Below are 11,879 nucleotides of genomic sequence, written 5' to 3' on the forward strand. Positions count from 1 at the left end.
TGTACTGGTAATAATGTCCGCCTTTGCACAAAATACGGACAGAGCAAGCTTGGTTGGGGTATACATGTATGTACATTGTACACTATCGTCGGATTTGAACAGCGCCCCCATTGAAATCATTGTACGAGCCCCCACCCCCACCCCCCACCCCCACCCCCACCCCCACCCCCACCCCCACCCCCACCACCACACACACACCTATTGATTTTCGGAGGTCAAGTGTCCGGAGAGAAAAAACACTGTCGACATTTCCGATTTTTTGCCGATGAAGACCTCAGTCCCCCCATGCGAAAATTCCTGGATCCGTCCCTGTATGATACTCATATTTTCAGGATCATGGCACGGCCAACCCATATGAACAATCATAATAACGTTCATTCATTTTTACTGCGAAAATCGTGCGTTTCAAATAGGCCCTTTCTTTAGTAAAATTGTGCCCCATGAAAATTTAGAAAAATAAGTTGCCATGAAACCACCAAAAACTTGACGTTCGGGAAAAAAGTCCTACTCACACGTCACATTGTGGTGAGCCGAGTCAAAAATATCCTGACACTCATTATATCCATTTACGAATGAAACATTTGCCATGTAAAATGATGAAATTTAATAATCATGCATAAAGATTTTTTCAGCGTCCTGTAAATAAAACACCAGATTTCCCTCAAAAATCAAACTGATTCTTCTAGTGCTTTATTACGCGTCTTCGAGGATGATTCAATGATGAATGCAAATGCGAGAGCGCCCTCTTTAGACTCCGAATATCTCGTGAAATCTCGTATCTTTCTCGTACTTGCTTCGCGATTTCTCGATCTCTTTTCCCATGGTCTAGCGCTGGCAAAAGGCCGTAGCCGCCATGAAGGTGATAATTTTGCAAGGATTTTTGTATCAAAGACGTTTAAAATGTTACAAAAATATTAAAACCAATGGAAGTTAAATATATAATCTACGTTTTCAACTATTTTTTTGGTATGATTCTTTACTCTGTTTACGAGGATGATGTGGATGATTCGGATACACAAATCCATTTCCAGTATTGTACATGTAGTGTACTGCACGCTATGTCACAATCACATGTGTAATTTAACGCCATAGTCTGAAAGCTTCTCAACATGTATCCTCTCAGATAGGGGTTGTTATATTGTCTTGATGAATGTTGGATTTCAGTATTTGTACAACGGGAAAATTTTATTGAACAGTGTTTAACTTTAAGAAGCCATAAAAGTTGGTGTCCGAAAACTGGGCAACAACTCGGGCGGAGGGTCTGCACTAAATCGTCGCTTAGTCCTAAGACTTTCATTTTCAACTTTTCAACATATTCAAAGCTTACGAAAATGCTATGAGAAAAGGGCCGATAATGCAGTAAACAATAATTCTGTAGTATTGCTTACAGAGAAGAATTGGAAAATGATGTCGTTAGTCGTAGTCATGGTAGTTCATCATTCATGTGACCATTTTTAACCAATGAAAGCTTCAGAACCAGGGGAATCCCTTATCGATGCTTTGGTTTCTGCCGCGCAGTTGTGACATCATTATAATGAGCGGCGCTGTTCACTAGTTGGCTTATTTGCATAATTTATGTCCGTGAATTCTGAATAGCGATGTTTGATAGTGACATGTTAAAAGCAACATGAATCATGAATGTCACCCTTTTCAACTTTTTAAGACAAATTTTGGACGTGATCCAACATTCTTATTTTTTGTTTAAGTAGTTTCTTTTTTGTGTGAAAGATTCCCATATCTGGCCATCACTAATTTTTCCCTTCAGGGACCTAGGTATCACAGTATCAGCCATCAGAAAGTGATAATATGTCCTAAAAAGTCAAATTTAGCAGGGAAAATATTGAAGTATTTACTGAAGAAACACTTGGAAATGTCCAGACCAGTCTCATACCGTTTGTGCACAGGGTGACAAGTGATGGCCAGATATGGGAATCTTTTTTTTTTTATAAGAAGGCTTATTCAATTGATTTGCATCTTGATGATGTTTTCTTGTCTGAGCAGATTAACGTCAGCTACCCAGCCACAGGCTGTCAGAAGCTCATTGAGGTGGACGATGAGATGAAGATGAGGGCCTTCTATGACAAGCGGATGGCGCAAGAATGTACCGCAGAGAGCTTGGGTGATGAGTGGAAGGTACACATACAGTAGGGCTGTGAAATTTTGAATCATTTAGTTTTTGATTAGTCGACCTTCGAATATGCAATTGATCAAGTTTTCCATGCACCAGCCTAAATTGCTTGCGCCGGGAATTGCATTCGGCCAGTCAGGAACTGTGTGCGTACGCCCCAGTTGAAATGTGCGTGTGCTGATCCAGATCGCTGATCAGGAGCTGGCAATATTAGTTATCCCACGAGCGCCTAGTTGAGTAAAGGCCTAGTTGAGTTAAGGCAGGTGGGTTAGCTTCAAGGGCCAGGCTAGATTAACCCTGCCAAATGCAACATGGTTCGAGAGATTTCAAAGTACCTGGGACCTTGTTGCATTGGGTCATCGACACCATTGTGTAAACAGCCATTTCTGAGACACCAGTAGCAAGTCCCAATTGAACAATTCCGCTCGCAGGCTGTTTGGCCGTGGGGATTTACACCTGTTTGATATTTGTACACTGGGCAGGCTTCCCACTTTCATAGATGTTCACTGTTGCGTTGACCCTAACCGCCCTGAATCCTTCTAAAATCTCTTTGCCAAAGTGGAGGATTGAGGTTACATGGCAAAAGTTCGTTACTGATTTCGTAGGATGCACTTTGTCAAGGTCTTGGGCCGGACCTTGTGTTGTTTTTGCTCAGCCATGCATAAATATAGGCCTGGATTATGCTTGAAATCCTCCGTACTGCTCCAGGATGTCACTGGCCAAGCCTCAACGTATTGACAGTCACTGCCGCAGGATTTTGCAGGATTCAGGCAGTGGTCACCCCTCCACGGACCGTATTCAAGAAATAATGGAGAAATTTTCAGGATTGAGGCTATACAGTCGACTCCCGTTATAACGAGCTCGGTCATAACGATAACCCGGATGTAACGAGCACATTCTCCCAGTCCCGATCAATTTGTGTATATTACTATGGGGAAATATTTGGTTAATACGTGCACGGACATAACGAGACTTCGGCTATTACGACGATTTTGGCTGACCCAGTGCGAGGAAAAGCATTGTTCTCAACCCATTTACAATGACATCTTTTCAAAACTACGGGCATTGCAGCTTGTCAACGACAGACCTTTTGTCCGACGTCCCGAAACGGGTATCATGCTCCCGTCTTCCAATTCAAGCAACACACTTAAGCTTCACCCATCAATGTACCTTTGTAAAGACTTCAACCCAACGTTATTTCATCTCGCCGATCTTTTCAAATAAATTCAATGGGACTGTGATAATCGGCGCAGTGGACCGCTGGTCTAGTCGCTAATCCCCTGCTGTGGTTTCCCTTTAGCGTGACCAGGTTTGAAGTTTGCTTACGACTGCGGTACCACGTTTCTAGATTATTACAAACTAACAATAGGGGGCGCTCAGGAGTTAAGTGTTAACATTGTAAGGAATAGCCTTTAGTACTACCGCCCGAACATCGGGTGCTTAATTGCTCCCTATTGTTGGCTTGTGGCTATAAAAAAAGCACACAGCATCACAAAACAAACGGCTCTTTTCAGAGCCACCACAACTTCCAAAAAGAGATAATTCAGTCTGTCTCGAAAAAATAAAGTTTAAAACATACCGTGGTTCCCACCCCCAAAAAAGGTTAATCCGAAGAATAAAAAAATAAAAATCTTAAACAAATTAAGAACCCCTCGGCCCCGCCGAAAAAACAATCCCAATGAAAACAGGTTTCCAAGATCTTCAAACGCCCCACCACATATACATTATACAAATGTTAATCCGAAATTATTACTTTTGTTTATTTATTATTATTAACTTAAAAGAATCCCTCCCGACAAAATTACACATGGAAACACTTAAACCCGGAAGTAATATTAGCGCCCTCTCTTGCCCGATTCCAGCAAATGCAAAACGAAAGCAAAATGTCACTTGGCACGAATGTGCGCTATAGTTAACCGAAATAATTACAATTTCAAAGAATCCCTTCAGAAACAATAATACCCAACTGTTCCAAAAAGTCAACAACCAAAAGGCATCTAAGGATCAGGAGTCATTAAAACCCGGAAGTAATGCATGTATTGGCGCCCTCTCTTGCCCGATTCCAGCAAATGCAAAATGAAAGCAAAATGTCACTCGGCACGATTTGTGCGAGTGACCTACTTGCCTGATTCTTCTCAGCGATGATGCCTTTTCCTCCGGATTCAGGTCCTCTAATATTGAACAATGTTCCCTTAAAGGTATTTTATTTATTTCATTTATTCATCACCATCAGTTAAATATTAAATATACATTAATAACAGACGTACATACCAACAAATGACCATCTTTTCATGTCTTCGGACGTGCGTTACACGATTAAAACACGCACGCACATGTACCGTACCTTGTGCACAACGAATGGGGAAAACTGCGCTCCGGTTTTAGCGAGGTTCCGGCTATAACGACAGTATTGTGAAGGTCCATCGGACCTCGTTATAACGGGAGCCGACTGTATGCTGTTTTTCCATGAGGCCAATTGGAGGATTTTGCAGGATTGAGGCTACATCCTAGCAAAAAGGCCTAGGGAGTTAGACAGATTTCTAAGCACAGTACCATGGGTGGGTAAGGGTTGATTGATAAATACTTCATGTGGTTTTCTTTCTTTGTTTCAAGGGTTACATTGTGCGCATCAGCGGCGGTAACGACAAGCAGGGCTTCCCCATGAAGCAAGGTGTCCTGACCAATGGCCGGGTGCGTCTGCTTCTCGCTAAGGGACACTCCTGCTACCGAGCCCGTCGCAAGGGGGAACGCAAGCGCAAGTCGGTCCGTGGATGCATCGTAGACAGCAACCTCTCTGTGCTCAACTTGGTCATTGTCAAGAAGGGTGAGTTTGACAGTTTGAACGTGATAAAACTGTTCAGGAGTTGAGATTTCTTGTACAAAAAAAAATTTGCCTCGTTGAAGAAACGTTTTGTGCATAAAGCATTGTTCAGTATTGAATGGGATGCTTTTTCACAATTGGGTTTTGCTCTTCAAAAACATAGTTTCATAAGCACTGCACAGACTTCATTTTTGACATATTTTGAGTTGCATTTAGTCTATGCCTGTGAACTAAATGCATACATGTATCTTACAACAATTAAGACGCAGTCATTGTTACAACATGAACATTAGGTCTGTACTCAAGTGCTGTGCTGAGTATGCCAGCCAGTGGACCACAGCAAGCTCTGTGGTCAAGTGATCAGATTCACTAGTAAGCAGGAGGTCATGGGTCCGAGTTCCACCAGAATGAGGACAGCACTAAGTACACAGTGCGTATGAAATTATGTCGGCAAAGGGCAAAACCGTGTATTGAATTTAGATCTCCTTGATGCAAAATTTGGTTAACCAGTTCACGCCAGGATTATTTTGACCAGAACGGAGCAAGACGCGGGATTACTTTCCACACGACCTAAAGCCAGGCAGGTTGAAGCCATCACCCTCGGGCAGCGCACTCATATTTCCGGCCTCGCTCGCTGCGAGCGGGTCGCTGACAGATATTTTCCGGCCTCGCTCTCTGCGTGTTTATCCGTCATCCGTTCCGATTACCGCAACACCTTTGCAGGTATACACGTCATCCGGCACGAACTGGTTAAAATAATAGGAAGAAGGTCCTATAATAGACGTATTCCGGGGTTTAACGTAATGTATTTTTGCGGTTCCTATCAAGGGGACAACGAGATTCCAGGCCTGACAGACAAAACCATCCCTCGCCGACTGGGCCCCAAGAGGGCAGGCAAGATCCGCAAACTCTTCAACTTGTCAAAGGAGGACGACGTCCGCGAGTATGTCGTCAAGCGCCAGCTCCCGGAGAAACCCGACAAGAAAGGTTAGTTGTCAAAGAAACTATTCAGGTCCGTAGCAGTCCACCCAAAATAAGGAGTATTTCGCTCAATTTCTGGAAGTTTATCCCAGAGACCATGATTGCGATAAACCAGAAAGGACACTCGGGAAGAAGCTGTGTTGTGGTCAAATGACGCAATTGCAGTAAACAGATCGAAATACAGAAGGAAAGTAGAGAAAAGTCTGCACGCCTTTCATACACAAAGGTGTTTTCATGGTGGGAACACAGCAGATTGTTCACTACAGTTAACTATTTTGTTATAGCAATTTTCTGGTTGCCAATTTGATGGGAAATTTCGGAGCCAAAAGAGATGTTCTTTATAGCCACATATCTGGTGTAACTGTGCTGTTGCTGCACTCTGTTGTATTACACCGCACTCATCGTTGGAGTAGATTTGCTTATATAACTGGAACTTTCCTTGAGAATACAGCAATCATGTTCCCCCAATTTGATCTAAATCCTATTTTGTACATATCAATCCTATAGATCAGAAGCCCCGCTACAAGGCCCCCAAGATCCAACGTCTGATCACGCCCCAGCGTCTCCAGCGCAAGCGCCACAACCTGGCCCTCAAGCGGCGACGCGCCTCCAAGAACAAGGAGCAGGCCGCCGAGTACGCCAAGCTCCTGGCCCAACGCCAGAAGGAGAAACGAGAGGCCCACCTCAAGCGCAAACGCTCGGCCTCCATGAGGGAGTCCCACAGGGAATCCACCAGCAAGTAGAGAGCGGACGAACCCGGCAGTGCGACGGTCGGAACGAGAAGGGGTTTATTGGGGCTGGATTAGTTTGTGAGCAGTTGGGTTGGGATAACTTGTTCATATCACCGTGTTCTCAGAAAGTTATTGAAGTTATGCTGGATAGTTGCTAGACTAATCCAGTTTGTCAAAATGAAACCAAATTTTCAGCTGACGTAGAGATAAATCACTGAACTACCGAGGAAATAAAACACCACAAACGAGTCAGTAATGTGTCAACTTGTGTTTTATTTGTTCCTTCTGTTGCGCGTGTGTGTGTGTAGAAAGGCCATTGAGCTTCTAGTGCAGGCAAGTTATGTGATATTAAAGCTTATCTCTACATGCAAAATTCAGGTATTCGTGGATAAATAAACCAAGGATGAGTAACGCCACAGTAAGAATTTCCAGCCAACGTCCCCTTAGAATATTGGAGACGTCAAGTTGCGAGTTTTGCAAGAACGTGTACACCTACATGTAGAACCCAAAAATGTGCTTTGCCAACGTGTGGTTTTGGCGTTCCATGTAATAGGAAGAAAAGGGAGCACAAACCTTCATTTCTCATGCATGCAAAATGTTAAAGAGTGAAAATGAAGTTTTATCAAACTAATACAATCAATAGGCTTGAAAAGATCATCTCATTAAACATAAGTATTTTTCAACATTTTCAAAATGGATTCTATGAAATGCCTGCTTGAAGGCACATAAGATCATTTGCTTTTCATGCATTTTGTTTGTTTCTAAAACATACCACTCAAAATCCGTTGCAGAATGTTCAAAGCCTAACTTTTTACAGATCCAGCTCTGTGGATATTACACTTTTCGAGAATACAGTGTAACCATGCAGTGAAAACCATTTCATTTTGATTATGAAACACAATTTCGTCAATAGCTTTCTTTGTTTCCAAAAATCAGTCAATTGACTGATTGTTGGAAATCACCTACATTTCTTGATAAGATGACAGCAAGGCAGATGGAATAATTTCACGCGTCGTTTAGTACCAGTACGATCTTTAATGATAATCCAAGTAAGCCTTTTGATAATAATTCGGCGAGTTACTTTTGGGATAAATGCAAATGATCCTATATGCCTTTTTAAGTTCTCCACGTAAACATACAGGATGCTAACCTTCCAGTACCCGTTGCTGTACACGTTTAGCAAAAGCCTTAACTTGACCTCTCCATTGCTGACCCCTTCCCCTGATGCAAATTTTTCTGTTGCAATCTTTTTTGTATTAAACTAAAAGCAAGAGCACGGAATTCATACAGCAGTCGTAATGCATGTAAAAATTAACTTGACCCCTAAGTCCAAATTATGTCACAAACATTTGACTAATATACATGGTTAGGTAAGATGCAAACGGGATTTTCCCAGGATTTAAGCATTTCCTACATACAGCTACATGTACACACTACATAGAATTTAACTCGACTATGGCCACATCAAGTTGACTTTTTTGATTTAATATGCAATATCGGATATGGCAACAGACAAAACGAAACAAATAAAAGAAAAAAATAGTTATTTCTGTGTATTTTTGCACAAACCTGTCTCAGAAAACAAATTAATACAATCAACAATTTGCATAAGTTCAATTCCCATTGCTTGTTTTTAAGCTATTTTAACCATGCGCCTATAGTAATTCCCCCCCCCCCCCCCACCCAATTGATTGCACATGCATCACAACAACCCATGAATGTACAGCTAAAATAGGGAAAATGGCTCCTAAACAAAAGGCTGCAAGTACACATTTCTACTAATGACAGGTTTAATTAGTGTAACGTAAAAATACTAGGGAATATTTACTTGGTTAGTTTCTGTAACCAAGTCTAAATCTAAACCAGTACACTGAGGCTTTGCTTGGCTTAGTTGATTGAAATTATGTTCATAGCTGAAGAAAATGTGCAAAACAAAACCAAAAAATTACAAGGTGATAATTTGCAAATTTGCAAAGTGCTATTTTTATGACATCCTGGCAGCAATGTTTTCAACAAAAATCAACTTTTCACATTTCATTTTACAACTCATTTACATTTGTGAATATCAACCTGCGATGATCCCTCTTGTTTTCCTTGCACATTTTGCAGATTCCTGCATTCGACTCGTCCCCTTCCAAATCAAAATTATGACTTGTTCTCATTTTAAAGAAATTTCTTGAACCCTTCCGGTGCCCAGGACTGCATAAGATGACCCTGATCCCAATCTCCAATAGCCAATTAACAGCCACAAACAACTTCTACGGACTACGAAGAAATCAGATCGTGTGACTTAAAATGTGTATGTACTCCACAGAGACTGAAGTTGCACTTTCAATCTAATGTATGACTTCCCCCATCTATCTTGGTTAAGATGTCATAATTAGCCAACCGATGTAAAAATTGTACTTCACACCCAAATTATAGCACTTAACACATTTCTTACTCGGTACAGTGGAACGTCGCTATACCAACCACCGCTATACCGAACATCATCCTTGGCTCCCGATTTTTGTGTACAAAACGTAATGACCATCGTTGTTGAAAAATGTCAACAGAAGAGCGACAAGTGGCTATTATTTCCCCAAGGAATAGAAGGGGAAAGCCACCCATTGCTGTAGGTAGTAAGCTCAAAAACTGTGTAATTACATAATTCAATAGTCAGCACGTGTTCAAAGTCGTCTTTCAGTTACTACCAGGCTGTGCAGGCTGAAGTTTTGAAGGGCGCATTTATTGTAACATGAGTACCGGAGCACGGGCAGCTTAAAATCACTATACCGACCGATCGCTATTACAAACAATTTCTGTGGATCCCGCGATATTCGTTAAAGCGGCATTCCACTGTACCATAAACTCAAGTTAGGAAAATACTTTTGCCGTAACTCTTAGTTTTACCATTCGTAAGATGAGCATAACTTTTTAGCCAATTTTTCTACCCTAACATACTTTTTTTTAAATCTGAACCCATTACCTGCAAGATTTTATTAAATTGATCAAATTAATATCGTTAAAAATAAAGAAAACAAAAACTTGAAAAGATCTTACCCTACAACTTGGCTACCAAGGAAGTATCGTAAACTACCAATTTTTCCTTGGTTGCCAATTGTCGCCAGTAAATATACGTATACTTTTATGTTAAACTTGTGTGATAAGTGGAACACATTTAACGCACTGACCAACACAACATTTACTGAAACGCATTTTGGTTCCAAAAACAAACAGGAACTATAGGAACTCTAGGAAATTTCTTCTTCACTTTTCGAATCCACTCTGTGACTTCTCACTCTATGCTTTAAAACGCATTTTTTTTTGGGATGCCCGGATCAAAGATGGTGTTTTCAAAATGGCACGGCACGAGGGTTTTGACTGTCCAGTGACAATTTGCAAAGGGCACTTTGATGAACGTACATTCCTACAGGCACCGGTTATACCAGACTTCGCTATTTTTCACCCCCAGAGGGCGGTTTACAAGCACAGAGCAGAGAAGACCACACAACCTATGTGACAAACTTTTTTCAACACTCTGCAAAGTCAAAATTCTAACCCTTCAGGCACTGTGGCGCCCGAAACCTCCCTGCCTAACTCATTGTAGGGACCGAAACTGCCCGAGCACTCTATGGTTTGAACATAGAGCTATAATAAATTACTAGAGCGCTAACTCGATGTACAAAGTAATGCCTGATGGGTGCATCCATGTTTGTGCACAAACCTATGGAAAACTCGAAATTGTGTACGGCTTTTGTACGGCTATTTGCATATCTGCGTTTGTATTCCATACCGGTGCGTCATCGAAGCCGATACGCCCAAAACCGAAACGCACGATCAGCAAATGAGTGTTTCATTTTGCTCTACGCAAATAGCGCAACGCTTGCGCGTCCCTCCGCTGCAGATGCTTTTTGCCGTGATCTTTTTTTAACCGTCATGACGCGCTTAGGTTGTTTGCGTATTTTCTACTTTGGGCGTTGCATTTAGAGTACACTTTTAAAATTCAATCCATCTATTTTGATTGTGTTCTATAAACACGCACATAAATTCAAAATGTCTGCGCCCAGAGCGGCTTCAAAGCGTCTCCACGGGCAACAATGAAGAGTTAGCGCTCTAGTAATTTAATATAGCTCTATGGGTTTGAATGATTCTCCAGTGCTAATGGGTAAGCTTGGCCAAGTTTATCTGGCCCGTGGTCTGTTGTAGATTTGAAAGTACAAGGTATACTTTCTTATCAACTGCCAGATTTACTGCATCACATTTGTTTTACCACTGGAACGTACAGTAAGTCAGGGACTAGAGCATACCATAGTTTGACCAACTTCAACAAAGAATGCATGTTTTTTTTCTTAAGTCTTAGTGATGGTTGGATGTGTCTTTCGGGATGGGCCTCCTGAGGTTTGTTGCAAACAGCTGCTAGTAGGTCCTGGGAAAGCACTCGGCTATAGTTTGACTAGAGCTTGTTCGTCTTTTTTTGTTTCAGAGCACAGAAGCAACAAATATCACATCCTTTGCTTTACCAAAAGTCCTTAAACTAGCACATGTACCCCTTTGCTTGTTTTTATCTGTGGATGGCTTGTTGCACGGTTATAGGGTCTGATCGTATGACGTTAAAGTACCACGTGACCATCCGGTTTTCCCATGATCGGCCTCCATTACAGTAGGCAAGCGTTTGGTTAGCGCCCATGTTGAGCACTGTAAACTAGACGGTAGGGAATTATTTTTATTTTCACTTAAAATGACTGTGAATTCTTTATCAAATGGCATAACTACCTGGGTCGTGTACGACCAAGCACTGGGTGTCGGTTCCGCAGTTTTCTCACAGTTTTTGCCATCCATCACAGCTTTGAATGATTGCCTACTACCTACTGCACGCAGCGCTATACGATGTTTGCCTACTACAATGGCGGCGCTGACTTTCCCGTACCTGAATGTAGGCTGGGTCATGTGGTCAGTGAGAGAGCCCTATTGTGTGAAAAAGTTTTCTGCACTTGTGGATGGTACAACATGCTCAATACAACATCCATGGTCATTTCGGAATAACTACCGAAGCGTTTAAGAGAAAACAGGGATTTTGAGGATCTTTGGTTTGCCCTTGTAAGAATAATGACAACAAATTTTGCTTTGTGTTGCTGAGGTGTTTTCACAAATTTGAATTTGATTTTATTTCCGTCTTTTCCCGACCCTACCCCGTCACAATTGACGGGACCTGCAATGGATGCCCAGACCAGAGGAA

The 11,879-nt window shown here is 41.8% G+C and overlaps 1 protein-coding gene across 1 annotated transcript; it reads left to right on the forward strand.

Annotated features, from left to right (window-relative positions):
- Positions 1-737: 737 nt before the first annotated feature.
- On the forward strand, positions 738-6,913 carry LOC119741070 (40S ribosomal protein S6-like). Its single transcript, XM_038216720.1, has 5 exons — positions 738-859; positions 2,002-2,133; positions 4,742-4,952; positions 5,778-5,936; positions 6,438-6,913. Exons 1-5 carry the CDS (start codon positions 854-856, stop codon positions 6,671-6,673), a joined length of 744 nt encoding a protein of 247 aa, XP_038072648.1. The 5' UTR covers positions 738-853; the 3' UTR covers positions 6,674-6,913.
- The last annotated feature ends 4,966 nt before the right edge of the window (positions 6,914-11,879 follow it).

This window comes from Patiria miniata, unplaced genomic scaffold, assembly GCF_015706575.1.
Source record: "Patiria miniata isolate m_02_andy unplaced genomic scaffold, ASM1570657v1 HiC_scaffold_5, whole genome shotgun sequence".
Classification (NCBI taxonomy): domain Eukaryota; kingdom Metazoa; phylum Echinodermata; class Asteroidea; order Valvatida; family Asterinidae; genus Patiria; species Patiria miniata.

What these genes read in the sequence shown, in the direction of transcription:
- LOC119741070 (XM_038216720.1), top strand. An exon ending in GCTTGGGTGATGAGTGGAAG is followed by an intron (nt 2,134 to 4,741) that starts GTACACATACAG and finishes CTTTGTTTCAAG; the next exon opens with GGTTACATTGTGCGCATCAG. An exon ending in GGAGAAACCCGACAAGAAAG is followed by an intron (nt 5,937 to 6,437) that starts GTTAGTTGTCAA and finishes TCAATCCTATAG; the next exon opens with ATCAGAAGCCCCGCTACAAG.